At 46.0% G+C, this 14,612-nt stretch overlaps 1 protein-coding gene across 1 annotated transcript in view; it reads right to left on the bottom strand.

Annotated features, from left to right (window-relative positions):
• Positions 1–4,271: 4,271 nt before the first annotated feature.
• The window catches only part of EPG5 (ectopic P-granules 5 autophagy tethering factor), a 163,142-nt gene continuing 152,801 nt past the window's right edge, over positions 4,272–14,612 (bottom strand). Inside the window, exons 43-44 of the mRNA XM_058171212.1 lie at positions 9,359–9,473; positions 4,272–8,044 (exon numbers count right to left, since the gene is read on the bottom strand). Of these exons, the coding sequence (XP_058027195.1) occupies positions 7,862–8,044; positions 9,359–9,473 (298 nt within the window). The 3' untranslated portion in view covers positions 4,272–7,861. The remainder of the gene's footprint in view (positions 8,045–9,358; positions 9,474–14,612) is intronic.

Genomic DNA, 14,612 nt, shown 5'->3' with positions numbered 1-14,612 from the left:
GCAATTTAACAACCGGTTTTCCCGAACCGGCTGAATCCCACCACTAACACTACCCCTATGGTTTTCTTGGCAACATTTTTAGAGTGATTTGCCATTGTATTCTTCTTTGGGCTGAAAAAGGAGAGGCTCAGCTGGCTTCCAAGCCGTAAGGAAGGGCTAAAACAAGGAGTTTGGAATGCTGTAAGGAAGGCCCTAAGTTAAAATGCAATGATCTGGAAGATTCAAAAGCAAAATGGTTCAAACATTTTTTGTAGACTAGGAACCTGCTGGGTGCCTATTTCCACGGGAAAGTTAAGCATCCTCTCCTATTGAAATCAATGAGACTGTAGAGTAAGAGATGAGGAGAAAAGTCATTGGAAGATGATCTTGATAGTAACCGTTCATCATGTCTTTAAACTGAATTGGAAATGTGGGGCTCCTTGGTGCTCTCTGAGCTTGGTGGTTTTCTTGAAGATATTTCATTACCCAACTAGGTAACATCATCAGTGCAAGAAAGGTTTGCTCTTTGTTTATAAAGAAGTGGCTACCCGTGACAGTGTTGGTGGGAGTGTTGGTTGGTGGTTCCTTGATTAGGCTGTTGGGTACAAGGAGCTACCAACTCAGACAAAAAACATAACTGTTATTAGCCCTAATGATGTTACCTAGCTTGGTAATGAAATGTCTATGAGAAAACAAGCAAGCAAACACCCCACAGTTCAGTCCTGAGCTACAGATATTCTATTACCCTGGAAATATATTATCGTATTTTTCGGAGTATAAGACGCTCCGGATTATAAAATGCCCCTATCTTTTTTGGAGAGGAAAACAAGAAAAAAAAATCTGCCTCTGCCTCCCAGCAGTTTTTCTCCTTGCAGCAAACAGCAAAAAGCCTGATTTAGTTTCATTTTCAGCACAGCCTGATTAGCACAAGAAAAAAAAATCCGCCTCCCAGCAATTTGCCTCCTTGCAGCAAACAGAGGAGGCCCGCACGGCTATAGACAATGGCAATCCCTGCAGCCTGAAACAGCTGATGGTCGGGAGGACGATCCAACCAACAATCAGCTGCTTGTGCTAATCAGGCTGTGCTGTAGCTGAAATGGGCTGTTTTACTGCATGTTGCAAGGAGGTAAATTGCTGGGAGGCAGAGGCCAAAGGGTAGGGGCCGGTGTGTGGGCAGGGCTACATTCGGTGTATAAGACGCACCCAAATTTTTACCCTCTTTTAGGGGGGGGGAAAGTGCATCTTATACTCTCAAAAATACGGTAAGCTTATCTTACACATATGCTGCTAACATGGATGCTTTCATTCGCAGACAACCGAGGCAAGAATCTCCATACGAAAACTTCAGTCGGAGAATCAACTCCATAAGTCAAAGTCTGTCTCCAGAATCTAGAGTAACACACACTTGTTAAAGATCCAAATCTTGGGCTTCCTCTCTCTGCTTTTCTTCTGAAGAAGGTCCCATTCAGTTTGTCACCGTCGCGTCTGTTTGTGACAAGATCGCTGTGGTTAAAACCCACAATTGCTCAACCTGAGTGCCAATAATGGAATTACTGGTTTTTCTGTGGTGGAGAACTTGCAGTAGATGCATCCAAGTCTGGAGTCAACATCATTTCTGAATCCATTCTGGTCGGGGATGATGAAAGATTCAAATCAAGACACCTTAAACTCACATTTCCTGAGTTGCTATGCAGGACATTTGAATGTTGTAAAGTTTGGTGTGTTTTTTTTTGTTAGTCCAATCAATGGTGCATGTCTCTTCTATTGGTACCAAATGTTCACCCTATCGTTTGTGGTTGCTCCAAATGTGTTTTTTTTTTTCCCCAAAAGGCAACTTGACTTTCTTGGTTATTTTTTTTTCCTTGCAAACGTTTTGCTTCTCATCCAAAAAGCTTCTTTCAATTCAGTGATTGAAATTCCCCATAGGTAAATTGCTTGTGGTTGGTTGCTGCCGACTGCTGCTAAGCAAGTTCTGATGATCACACCAAGCGGGTCCAGGACAACCCGACACAGCCAACTCACCATGGCCGACTCGCCATGTTGAGTGAGAGTTTTATACCGCTATGTACGAAATGGCAGAATAGAAATCATTAAAGAAAGGAGGGGAAAGGAAGGACAAGATGAAAAGCGAATGACAACGTTTATAAAATATTTTTACAATTATTTTAATTAAATTGGATTGTTGAATTATCCCGCAGTGAGTTGACCATGGAGAGTTGGCCTTGAAGAATTGGCCGTGGAAAATTGGCCATGGAGAATTGGCCATGGAGAATTGGCCACGGAGTTGGTTATAGCAAGTTGGCCATGGCAAGTGGGCCATGGCTAGTTGGCCATGGAGAGTTGGCCATGGCAAGTTGGCTGTGCAGAGTTGGCCATGGAGAGTTGTCCTGCCATGAGTTGGCCATGGAGAGTTGGCCACCAACAAGTTGTCCCATTCCAACACCAAACAAGTTATCTATATATCTTCCACTCTGTCTCAAGAGTATTGCAAATTAGTCTGGTATGATGGTTAACAAGTTGAACTTTGGCCAGGGTGAAACTGGGTGACTTTGGGCCTGTCCTTCTCACTCAAACCCACTTCGTAGGATTATGGTTGTTACCATAGAGAAAATCACACTACTCCCACCCTCCTGTGTTGTGTCTTGCCCGCTCTCACCGCAGCCGGGGTCTGCTTATCTGCTTCCGAACGCTGAAGAATGTCCTCCCGGCCCCAGCCCTGGCTCCATGCCCAAGCAGGCTGCAGAGGAGGGAGCACCCCCCGGCCCCAGCCCTGGCTCCATGCCCAGGCAAACGGAGCAGCTAGACCCCTCCCCCTCCTCCACAGCATGTGAGCCTGAGGAAAGTTTATTTCCAACAGCTGCTGATTGGAGTGACCATCAGAAGACTGGATAGGCGGAGGCAACAGAAGGGAGGGGCAGGCCTTAATGAGTGCTGAGTCACGGAGCCACACCCCATGGCCTATATAAAGGATCTGCTTTCTGGCAGTCTCTGAGTCAGGCAAAGTCAAACTTATCTTGCTGAAGTCACTTTTTGGTCTCCTGCCTGCTCTGAGGACTTTGCTAGGACTTTGGGCAGAGCTGCAGAGGCAAGCCTGATTCGGATTTCCCTGACCCGGCCGTCAGCGGAGGAGTGGGACACGACATCCTGTGTACATCACTCTTGACCTCTCAGTGGAAAACAAGAAGACCAATGCAGCAAATAACTACAGGTAGTCCTCGACTTTCGACCGCAATTGAGCCCAGAATGCTTATGTTGCTAAGTGAGAAATTGGTTTTCTCAGTTTGCAATCAGTTTTTCCTTCATTTTACGGCTTTTCTTGCCACATTTTTTAAGTGACTCAGTGCAGGTCTTAAGTTGGTAACACGGCTGTTAAGTGAATCTGGCTTCTTCGTTGACTTTGCCTGTCGAAAGGTCACAAAAGGGGATCACGTGACCCAGGGACACTATGACCGTCATAAATAGGAACCGTTTGCCAAGCGTCTGTATGAAATCATGTGACCATGGCGATGGGGCAAAGATTGTAAGCATGAAAATGGTTGTGTTGTGCCTCACCCACCCTCCTCTCCGTAGCTGGGCCCCTCCCATCTCCTGCTATCTCAGCCAGAGACTGATAGTGAAGAAGAATGGCCTGGCATGCCTCCAGCCCCCAGCCCTGGCACCATGCCCGGACAGACTGAGCAAACAAACCTCCCTCCTATAGCATGCGAGCAGGAAGCCAGCCATGAGCTAGAATTGCCGGCAGTTGAGCAGGAAGACGAAAGGTGGGCTGATCCCCGCTTCCGGAGAATGGAGAGGCAACGTCAGCAAAAGGAAGGGAGGGGCAGGCCTGGATAAGTGCTGAGTCATGGGGCCACACCCCATGGCCTATATAAAGGATCTGCTTTTTGGCATTCCTTGAGTCAGGCTAAGTCTTATCTGGTTGCTGAAGTCACACTTTGGATTCCTGCCTGCCCTGAGAACTCTGACAGGAATTTGGCAAGGCTGCAGAGGCTTCGTGGCCACGCTTGATACAGACTTCCCAGACCCGGCCGTCAGAGGAGGAGTGGGACACGACAGGTTTTAAGTCACTATGCTGTAAATCAGGGGTCTCCAACCTTGGCAACTTTAAGCCTGGAGGATTTCAACTCTGGCTGGGGAATTCTGGGAGTTGAAGTCCTCCCGGCTTAAAGTTGCCAAGGTTGGAGACCCCTGCTGTAAATGAACTGTTTTAAGTTGAGGGACTTACTGGTAAAACAAACGTTTACATACACTGGTTTGGAAAGTCACAAGTGGCAAAGCACTTTACAAAGCGGTTCAAGCCAGTAATTTCTCTTTATTTCACGTGATCCAGGCAAGGCGTGACTATTTTAAACACGCTTTCTGTGCAAACCATAGCCCCCCAATTCTCACACACGCACGTCACACGCATGTTTGTACCTCCACAAATGTGTTCTTTGAATCGTTTCCGCTGTGCCAAAAAGAAACATTAGGGAAGACGGTTTTGTGCACCTCCAAAAGAAAAGTCTGGTTTCCTCACACGCGCACACACACACTTGTGATATCTGTACAAAGATCCTTGGAAACATTAAACATTTCTCGGAAGTCCCGGGGGGGTGGGGGGAGGAAGGGGAAGGGAGGGGGAGGGGGGATGAGGGTAGAAAATGGATTGATAGTTAATGTACAAAGATGATTGAAGATGTATAATTAATGTAAGATCGGAGCTGCCTGGCTACCATTTCAGAATGATGGGAAAGAAGGAAGTAGAAGAGAGAAGGAGGAAAGAGAAGAGGAGGAGGAGGAAAGGAAGGAAGAGGGGTAGAAAAGGGAGAAGAAAGGAGTAGGGAGGAAGGAGGAGAGGATGTAGATAAGAGAGGGGGAGGATGGTTGTGGAAAGTAGAAGAAGGTAGAGAAGGAGAGTAAAAGGAAGGGGGTGGTGACCGGATATGTTATTGGATAAGAATGTTAAAATAAAACTTTTTTAAACACGGAAACATTAAACATGTTTTCTCCCAGCCCCCTCTATTCGCATTAACTGTTTTTTGATCAACCTACCAAAGGGACAAGCGTTAGCATCTCCATCTGCAATCTACCTCTCCTCCTTTTTCAAGATAACGATGGCAAAAAACAACCACACACACCGATCTGCATAATTTGGCAAGGCGGGAAGAAGAGAAAAGAGACTAATTTTGCAATGATTAGCTGAAAGGCAAATCGCTAACTCCGCGGCGTAAGATGCAGATGAATCAGGAAGGGCTGTTAGGCAGAAAACACACTCCACTAGCTAAGTGGAGAGCAGAGGTGTGAAAACGCAATTACCTTTTTTTTTTTTAAAAAAAAGGAAACGGGCTCTGCATTTTACTGATGAGCGCCGAAAGGAAAAGGCGTTTTAAATCATTTAAAATCTAAATTTTTAATTATCAGCCTTTTATAATCTGCTATGTTTTAAATGTTGGTTTTAATTGTATATGTATTGTGTTTTATTTTTGGCTGTACACCGCCCTGAGTCCTTTGGGAGAAGGGCGGTATAAAAATTTAATAAATAAATAAATAAATAAATTAGAAAGGGGGGAGGTGAAGACGCCCTGAGCTAGCAACTGCGCAGATCATTTGACGCACGCGGGTGAAATGCCAGCACACAGCGAGCAAATGGGCAGCTGTAAGCAAAGCAGCACCTTTGCTTCTGTTCATGTTGGATGCCAATACTTGAAGGCTCCCGTCACAAAATGAAGCCTCTGCAACAGTTACCGTAATTTTTGGACTATGAGACGCACTTGACCTAAATTTAGAAGAGGAAAACAAGAACAAATGTGTTTTTTTGCCCCCGCATGCCCCATTTTTGGCCCTTTTTTTGGCCCTTTTCAAGACTTTTTTCAGCCCGTTTTTCAGGCTTTTTCCAAAAAGAACGGACCAAAAAAAGCCTCAAAAACAGGCTGAAAAAAGCCTCAAAAACAGGCTGAAAAAAGCCTCAAAAATGGGCTGAAAAAAGCCTTGAAAACTGACCAAAAAAGCTTTGAAAATGGGCCGAAAAAAGCCTCAAAAATGGGCTGGAAAAAACCCCCAAAACAGGCCAAAAAAAAAGGCCCAAAAACGGGGCATGTGGAGGCCAAAAAACGGCCGGCGGGTAGGCGGAGCTTCAGTGATATTTGGTCTATAAGACGCACAGACATTTTCACCCCCTTTTGGGAGACAAAAAAGTGCGTCTTATAGTCTGAAAAATACGGTAAATGGTAGGTCACTTTTAAGGGAGTGTGTGAAGTGTGGCTGGTAGTTATTAAAATAAACCGGTGATTCCAGATGTGCTCAGAGGAGAGAAAAATGTATTTTGAGTGTTAGTTTTGGATGTGTTCTGGAGCAAAATAGAAAGAGGTGTATTTTGTCTCGTGGAGCCTCTATTCCTATGACAACTACAAACACCCAACTTGTAAATTTCTTGTAAGAACCTGCTTACAGCATAGAGTAAAAGACGTGTCTTTTGTCTGTGTCTCTAGCCACAGTCGTCCTAGCTCAGGGGTATCAAATTCAAGGCCTGGGGGCCGGATCCAGCCCGCGGGGTATTTAGATCTGGCCCGCAAGGCCACCCTGGAAACAGCGGACTGGCCCGTGGTGCTTCTTCCAGCAAAAACGGAGCTCGTGAGGGTTGCGCGAGTCCCTCCTTAGCTCAATTTTCGCTGGCAGAAGATTGCAGGAGGTCATGGCAGCCGAAAACGGAGCTCGGGAATCTGTTTTCGCTGGCGGAATGCTCAGGCCGCCAACGGTGCCCTGATATGAGTGACGTCGAGCTGGCCACGCCCATTCCGGCCACACCCACCCAAGGCCCCAGAAGTCAAACACAACCGTGACGCAGCCCTCAATACAATTGAGTTTGACACCCCTGCCCTAGCTTATTGGAAGTGAGAATAACGTTGGGTTTAATGCACATTAGTTTTGTCAGATTGCAGGAAGAAACAAAAACAATTTGAGACGGTGGCATATTTGAAGACTCAAGCCACCAGCCCGAGGCAACGAGAATCCTGCGATACTGGCTATTTTGCCCCCAAAAGGTATCTGTTGCAAGAAATCTATATCATTCTAAATTAAATTATTTTAAGGTCAACACCCCACCCCACCCCCAATAATTAATCCAATTATACATTCCCCACGCTCGTGCAAACATCGTGGCTCGTTGGACTTCAGGGTGAGTGAGTCATCGGGAAAACGAGTGATTTATTCCAAGTAGAATCAACTGTGCAAACTTCACACGCGGGTCTCCCTTCTTAATATCCTTCCACAGATAAATCCAGCATTGTAGACAGGGCCAAAAAAAAAACCACCCAAAAAAACAAAAAACCACCAGATCCAGTCTCCAGTTTAATTCACAGATGAGACCTATTTTTAACATCCCATAACCAGGGCAGGAATTCACTTCAGGGGAAGAACCGGAAACAAATTAAGGAGGAGCAGGGAGTCAAAGGACCATCCAGCATTTTGAGATGGAAACAGGGCTAACGTTCAAAAGAAGAGGAGGAAGAAAGCGACGAAGAAGAATATGGCACAAGAGCAAAATTTGAAAAAGCGTGAGCAAAAAAGAAAATAGAAAATGGACACGGTTGGTCTTGAAACAAAGCAAACTGTAGGCCGTTTCTTGACGCACCGAAAGTGGCTCCCCTGAACAGATCCCAAGGAAACGGCCCGTGGTTGGCCTTGTGGAAGGAAGCCAAGGGCTTCCTAATCGCTTTCAAAATACGGCGACAGGAATTCAAACTTTCCCTTCCATCCTTCCTTCCTTTCTCTGTCCTTCCTTTTGTCTCCCACGACCAGCAAAACCCCCGGGGTGTGCCAACCCCTTGTGCAACATTATCTCCGACTGTAAACTGAACATAATCCATGATTAGAGCAAGAAGCAACCTTTCCGGCTTGCTTCCTGTTATCGTATCGCGTCCAAGTAACGCACTTCCGCGTACAAAGTGTTGAGGAGAATAGCCAGCAGGTGAGTCCCGTCGTGTAAGCAATGGTGAGAGTCTCTGATGAACTGGGAGGCTTGCAGGATCTGTCCTTGGTATTCCACGTATTGTTTGTTCGACGCCAGGGAGTCCAGAGCGTTGAGAGCCTATAAGGAAAGACACGAAACATGTCAAGTGGGTGGATTAACGGAACAAGTTGTTACCGCTACGAGTTGCAATACGGATTTTTCAAGTTACCATCCCTTATTTCCAACTGACAATCCGCCATTTGATATTTTTATTAGTTTTACTGTTTTTTAAAATGTGGTTTTTATATTCTGTAAACCGCCGCGAGTCGCCATGGGACAATAGGCGGCAATATAAATTTAATAAATAAATTAAATAAATAAATAAAAACCAAGGAAGTCCAGCTGCAAAGAATACCAATGACCAGCTGTGTTCAATTCCCCACCATCCAGTCATAGCTGAAGAAGCTTCTTGGAGGAGAAGCGAAACGACTTCCAAGACAGGGGTCTCCAACCTTGGTCCCTTTAAGACTTGTGGACTTCAACTCCCAGAGTCCCTCAGCCAGCAAAGCTGGCTGAGGAACTCTGGGAGTTGAAGTCCACAAGTCTTAAAGGGACCAAGGTTGGAGACCCCTGTTCCAAGAAAAACAAGAAAATCCATTTGCCTCTTGAAAAAGCACCTTTGGGACAACCATAACCTGGATGACGGAGAATCTCCTAGGCCTGTGATGGCAAACCTATGGCACACAGAGCCCTCTCTGCTGGCACGCGCATCGCCGCCCCAGGTCAGATCTCTGTGGCGTTTCTTTCGTGAGCTTCTGTTTCCCTGCAAACGACGAAACAGAAGCTCATGAAAGAAAAAGATCTTATCACTTGCTGCGCTGCCGGTGTTGGGATGCGCTGCCTCCTGCCAGCCAGCTGGTCTTTGGGTCTCCGTTGCGCATATGTCCAGGCATGTGGACATTCACGCATGTCCTGGCATGTGCATGTCCATGCGTGCACGTGTTTGCATGTAGCTTTCAGTTTGGGCATACGTGTGTGCAAATTTTGGGCACTCGGTATCTAAAAGTCTGTTATTAACAGCAGCTGCTTGCAATTACTGCAGGTTCAAGTCCCACCAGGCCCAAGGTTGACTCAGCCTTCCATCCTTTATAAGGTAGGTAAAATGAGGACCCAGATTGTTGGGGGCAATAAAAGTTGACTTTGTATATAATATACAAATGGATGAAGACTATTGCTTGACACAGTGTAAGCCGCCCTGAGTCTTCGGAGAAGGGCGGGATATAAATGCAAATAAAATAAAAATAAAATAAAATAAAAGGTTTGCCCATCACTGTCCTAGGCGCTCATCCTTATCACTTTCTTACACACACTGACATGGTTTCTTATGAGCGTTTACAAGTGTTCAGAGTTAGAGCAACCCCTCTCCCTGAAAACACCAAGAACCCAACGGACCTGTTGAGCTTTGGAAGACAATTGCAATTCCCGGCCGGATCTCAGCCGAATTTGATTCTCTACCGGAACCTGCACTAGCAGGAAAGTGGACATGCTCCGGGCAAGGACGCGGAACCTGCCGAGAAAAAAAGCCAGATAGGAGAGTTAAGAAATGGTGTAGGGTCTCCTGCTTGGTCGGAAGGGTTGGACTAGATGACCTACAAGGTCCCTTCCAACTCTGCTAATCTGTAAATTGAGTCCCTGGGGGTAAGGCTCTATACATGCTAATTCTCACACACACAAATACCACGTTTTGCTCACAATTTCCCCCCACTACCACCACAACCGTGTAATTAAACACAACATAGTAACTATGTTGTTAGGCGGCCCCCGGGCAGCCCCCAGGGGAAGGACCTTCTCTGTGGGGGCTCCCACCCTCTGGAATGAACTTCCCCCAGGACTCTGTCAACTGCCTGACCTTCGGACCTTTCGCCGCGAGTTGAAGACATATCTATTTATTCATGCAGGACTGGCGTAGAATTTTTAGTAGTTTTTAATATTTGGATTTAAATTTTATTGGGTTTTATGGTTTTAAATGGATTTTAATTTGGCCTTATATTTAATAAGTTTTTTAATTACTGTTTTTATTGTGCACTTTTTACTGTTTTTGTTTGGCTGTGATTTCCCTGAGTCCTTCGGGAGAAGGGCGGTATAAAAATTTAATAAATAAAATAAATAAATAAATAAAAACTATACAGGTAGTCCTCGACTTATAACAATTCAGTTAGGGACTGCTCAAGTTTACAACGGCACGGAAAGAAGTGATTTAGGACCATTTTCCACACTTATGACCATGGCAGCATCCCTATGGTCACGTGATTCAAAGTCAGCCATTTGGTAACTGATTCACAGTTATGACGGGTGATAGCATCCCACAGTTACATGATCACTTTTTGTGACCTTCTGTTGTGTCTTGTCCGCTCTCACCGCAGCCGGGGTCTGCTTATCTGCTCCCGAACACGGAGGAATGTATGCCTCCCGGCCCCAGTTCTGGCTCCATGCCCAGACAAGCTGCAGAGGAGGGGACACCTCCCGGCCCCAGCCCTGGCTCCATGCCCAAGCAGGCTGCAGAGGAGGGAGCATCCCCCGGCCCCAGCCCTGGCTCCATGCCCAGGCAAACGGAGCAGCTAGACCCCTCCCCCTCCTCCACAGCATGTGAGCCTGAGGAGGGTTTATTACCAACAGCTGATTGGAGTGATCCTCGCATCAGAAGACTTGATAGGCGGAGGCAACAGAAGGAAGGGAGGGGCAGGCCTGGATAAGTGCTGAGTCATGGAGCCACACCCCATGGCCTATATAAAGGATCTGCTTTCTGGCAGTCTCTGAGTCAGGCAAAAGTCGAACTTATCTTGCTGAAGTCACTTACTGGTCTCCTGCCTGCTCTGAGGACTTTGCTAGGACTTTGGGCAGAGCTGCAGAGGCACGCCTGATTCGGATTTCCCTGACCCGGCCGTCAGCGGAGGAGTGGGACACGACACCTTCTGACACATGGAGAAGCCGGATTCGCTTAACGACCATGTGAGTAAGGTTAACAATGGGAGTGATTCACTTAACAACGGTGGCAAGAAAGGTCGTAAAAGGAAGCAAAATTCGCTTAACAAAGGTTTCACTTAGGAACAGAAATGCATTGTGGTCGTAAGTCGAGGACTACCTGTATATGACTTAACATGAGGTCAATAACTATCCTACTCAGCTGGGAAATCACTAAATGAATGAAATGGATCTTAGTTCTGCTGTGGAGGAAGGGAAAGACAAATAGCTACAGACACATACACAGATGGCCTCTGGTGGCTCAGACTGCTAAGACAGTCTGTTATTAACACAGCTGCTTGCAATTACTGCAGGTTCAAGTCCCACCAGGCCCAAGGTTGACTCAGCCTTCCATCCTTTATAAGGTAGGTAAAATGAGGACCCAGATTGTTAGGGGCAATAAGTTGACTTTGTATATAATATACAAATGGAAGAAGACTATTGCTTGACATAGTGTAAGCTGCCCTGAGTCTTCGGAGAAGGGCGGGATATAAATACAAATTAAATATATATATATATATTTATATATATATATATATGGCCAAAATTGTGGAAAGCTTTTGGGAAGAGTGTATTTTCTAACTACCTTTTTTTTGCAGTACCATAAAATTATATATCAATGAAAAGATAAGTTAATCAAGAATGTAATGCAATGATTTTTATGAAGATTTGCTATTAGAATAGCAGTTACAGTATAAAGAAGAAAAGTGAAACACGTAGAAAAAACGAGATATGCAAAAATTTATCACCACAGAAAAAACGAGATACACAAAAATGATCCCCATGTCAGTTAATACTTAGTTGGGTAACCATTAGCAATGAATGACGGCCTTACAACGTCTTCCCATGGAGTGAACCAAGTCTTTTTGTTCTTGTTGTGTCTTGCCCGCTCTCACAGCAGCCGGGGCCTTCTTATCTGCTCACGAACATGGAGGAATGTATGCCTCCCGGCCCCAGTCCTGGCTCCATGCCCAGACAAGCTGAAGAGGAGGGGGCACCTCCCGGTCCCAGCCCTGGCTCCATGCCCAAGCAGGCTGCAGAGGAGGGAGCACCCCCCGGCCCCAGCCCTGGCTCCATGCCCAGGCAAATGGAGCAGCTAGACCCCTCCCCCTCCTCCACAGCATGTGAGCCTGAGGAAAGTTTACTTCCAACAGCTGACTGGAGTGACCCTCGCATCAGAAGACTGGATAGGCGGAGGCAACAGAAGGAAGGGAGGGGCAGGCCTTAATGAGTGCTGAGTCATGGAGCCACACCCCATGGCCTATATAAAGGATCTGCTTTCTGGCAGTCTCTGAGTCAGGCAAAGTCGAACTTATCTTGCTGAAGTCACTTACTGGTCTCCTGCCTGCTCTGAGGACTTTGCTAGGACTTTGGGCAGAGCTGCAGAGGCACGCCTGATTCAGATTTCCCTGACCCGGCCGTCAGCGGAGGAGTGGGACACGACAGTTCTGCAGCTGTTATCATGTGAAACCAGGATTGAAGGATTGCTTCTATTAACTGGATTTTATTGCTGGGTCGATTCTGATTGACAAGTTTCTTGAGTCGGCTGCATAGATTTTTCAATTGGGTGAAGGTCTGGGCTATTCCCAGGCCATTCCAGCAGTGGGATAGGATTACCTTGAAACTCCCCACCACCAAAAAATGTGGTGTTATTAGCCATCAAACCTCAAAAATACACTTTTCCCAAAAGGTTTCCACAATTTTGGCCACTACTGTATACAAACCACATCCAAAGACTTGAAGTCCACAATAATGATAAGAATTTAATACAGGAAGTCTTTGACGTACAAGCACTCATTTAGTGACTACAGGTAGTCCTCGACTTACGATCGGAATTGAGCCCAAAATTTCTGTTGTTTAAGTGAGACATTTGTTAAGAGGGATTTTTGCCTCATTTTACGGCCTTTCTTGCCAAAGTGGTTTAGCTGAATCATTGCAGTTGTTGCATTAGCAACATGGTTGTTAAGTGAATCCGGCTTCTCCCATTGGCTTTGCTCGTCAGAAGGTCGTAAGAGGGGATCACTTGACTCCAGGGCACTGCCACCGTCATAAGTGTGAGCCAGTTGACAAGTGGCCTGATTTTGATCACGTGACCATGGGAATATCGCAAAGGTCATAAGTGTGAAAAACGGTCATAAGTCATTCCTTTCAATGCCGTTGTATGATCACTAAATGAACCGTCGTAAGTCGAGGACTACCTGTACTTGAAGTTACACCGACACTGAAAAGAATGACTTACGACCCTTTTTCACACTTGCGACCTTTGCAACATCCCCGTGGTCACATGATCAAAGTTCGCAGTCTTGGCATCTGACTCACAGTTACGACCGTTGAAGTGTCCTGGGGTCCCATGATCCCCTTTTATGACCTTCTGAACAAGCCAGGGAAGCCAGATTCGCTTAACAACTGCCTTGCTAACTCAACGACGGCAGTGATTCACTTAACAACTGTGGCAAGCGAGGTCACAAAACAGGGCAAAACTCACTTCACGATGTCTCGCTTAGCAATGGTCGTAACTCGAGGACTTGTATTAGGGCAGTTCTGATATATTTTGGCCAGTCTGTCACAAAGCACATCCAAAAGCCCAGTTTTACCACAAGCATGGTTAAGCTATTCCACACACATACCGTATTTTTCGGAGTATAAGATGCACCTTTTTCCCCCAAAAAAGAGGGTGAAAATCTGGGTGCGTCTTATACTCCAAACGGATTTCAGAAAAAAAAGCCCCAAACGGAGCTTAGAAAAAAAGCCCCAAACGGAGCTTTAGAAAAAAAGCCCCAAACGGAGCTTCAGAAAAAAAGCCCCAAACGGAGCTTCAGGAAAAAAGCCCCAAACGGAGCTTAGAAAAAAAGCCCCAAATGGAGCTTCAGAAAAGCCCCAAACGGAGTTTAGAAAAAGCCCCAAACGGAGCTTCAGAAAAAGCCCCAAACGGACTTTGGAAAAAAGCCCCAAACGGATTTCAGAAAAAAAAGCCCCAAACGGAGCTAAGAAAAAAAGCCCCAAACGGAGCTTTAGAAAAAAAGCCCCAAACGGAGCTTCAGAAAAAAAGCCCCAAACGGAGCTTCAGGAAAAAAGCCCCAAACGGAGCTTCAGAAAAAAAGCCCCAAACGGACTTCAGAAAAAGCCCCAAACGGAGTTTAGAAAAAGCCCCAAACGGACTTTGGAAAAAAGCCCCAAACGGAGCTCAGAAAAAGCCCCAAACGGAGCTTCAGGAAAAAAGCCCCAAACGGACTTAGAAAAAAGCCCCAAACGGAGTTTCAGAAAAAGCCCCAAAAGGAGCTTCAGAAAAAGCCCCAAACGGACTTCAGAAAAAGCCCCAAACGGAGCTTCAGAAAAAAAGCCCCAAACGGAGCTTCAGAAAAAAAGCCCCAAACGGAGCTTCAGAAAAAAAGCCCCAAACGGAGCTTCAGAAAAAAAGCCCCAAACGGAGCTTTAGAAAAAAAGCCCCAAACGGAGCTTTAGGAAAAAAGCCCCAAACGGAGCTTTAGAAAAAAAGCTCCCAAATAGAACTTCAGAAAAAAAGCTTCCAAATAGAGCCTCAGAGGCTTTTTTTCACCTCTGGGAACAGCTGATTAGGGGTATTCCGGGAGGCCAATCCATTTACCAGCTTTTTTCTTATTTTCCTCCCCAAAAACTAAGGTGCATCTTATACTCCGGTGCGTCTTATACTCCAAATGGAGCTTCA

This window comes from Ahaetulla prasina, chromosome 2, assembly GCF_028640845.1.
Source record: "Ahaetulla prasina isolate Xishuangbanna chromosome 2, ASM2864084v1, whole genome shotgun sequence".
Lineage (NCBI taxonomy): Eukaryota > Metazoa > Chordata > Lepidosauria > Squamata > Colubridae > Ahaetulla > Ahaetulla prasina.
The sequence above is the reverse complement of the archived record's forward strand: the minus strand, read 5'-3'. Positions and strand labels throughout refer to the sequence as shown.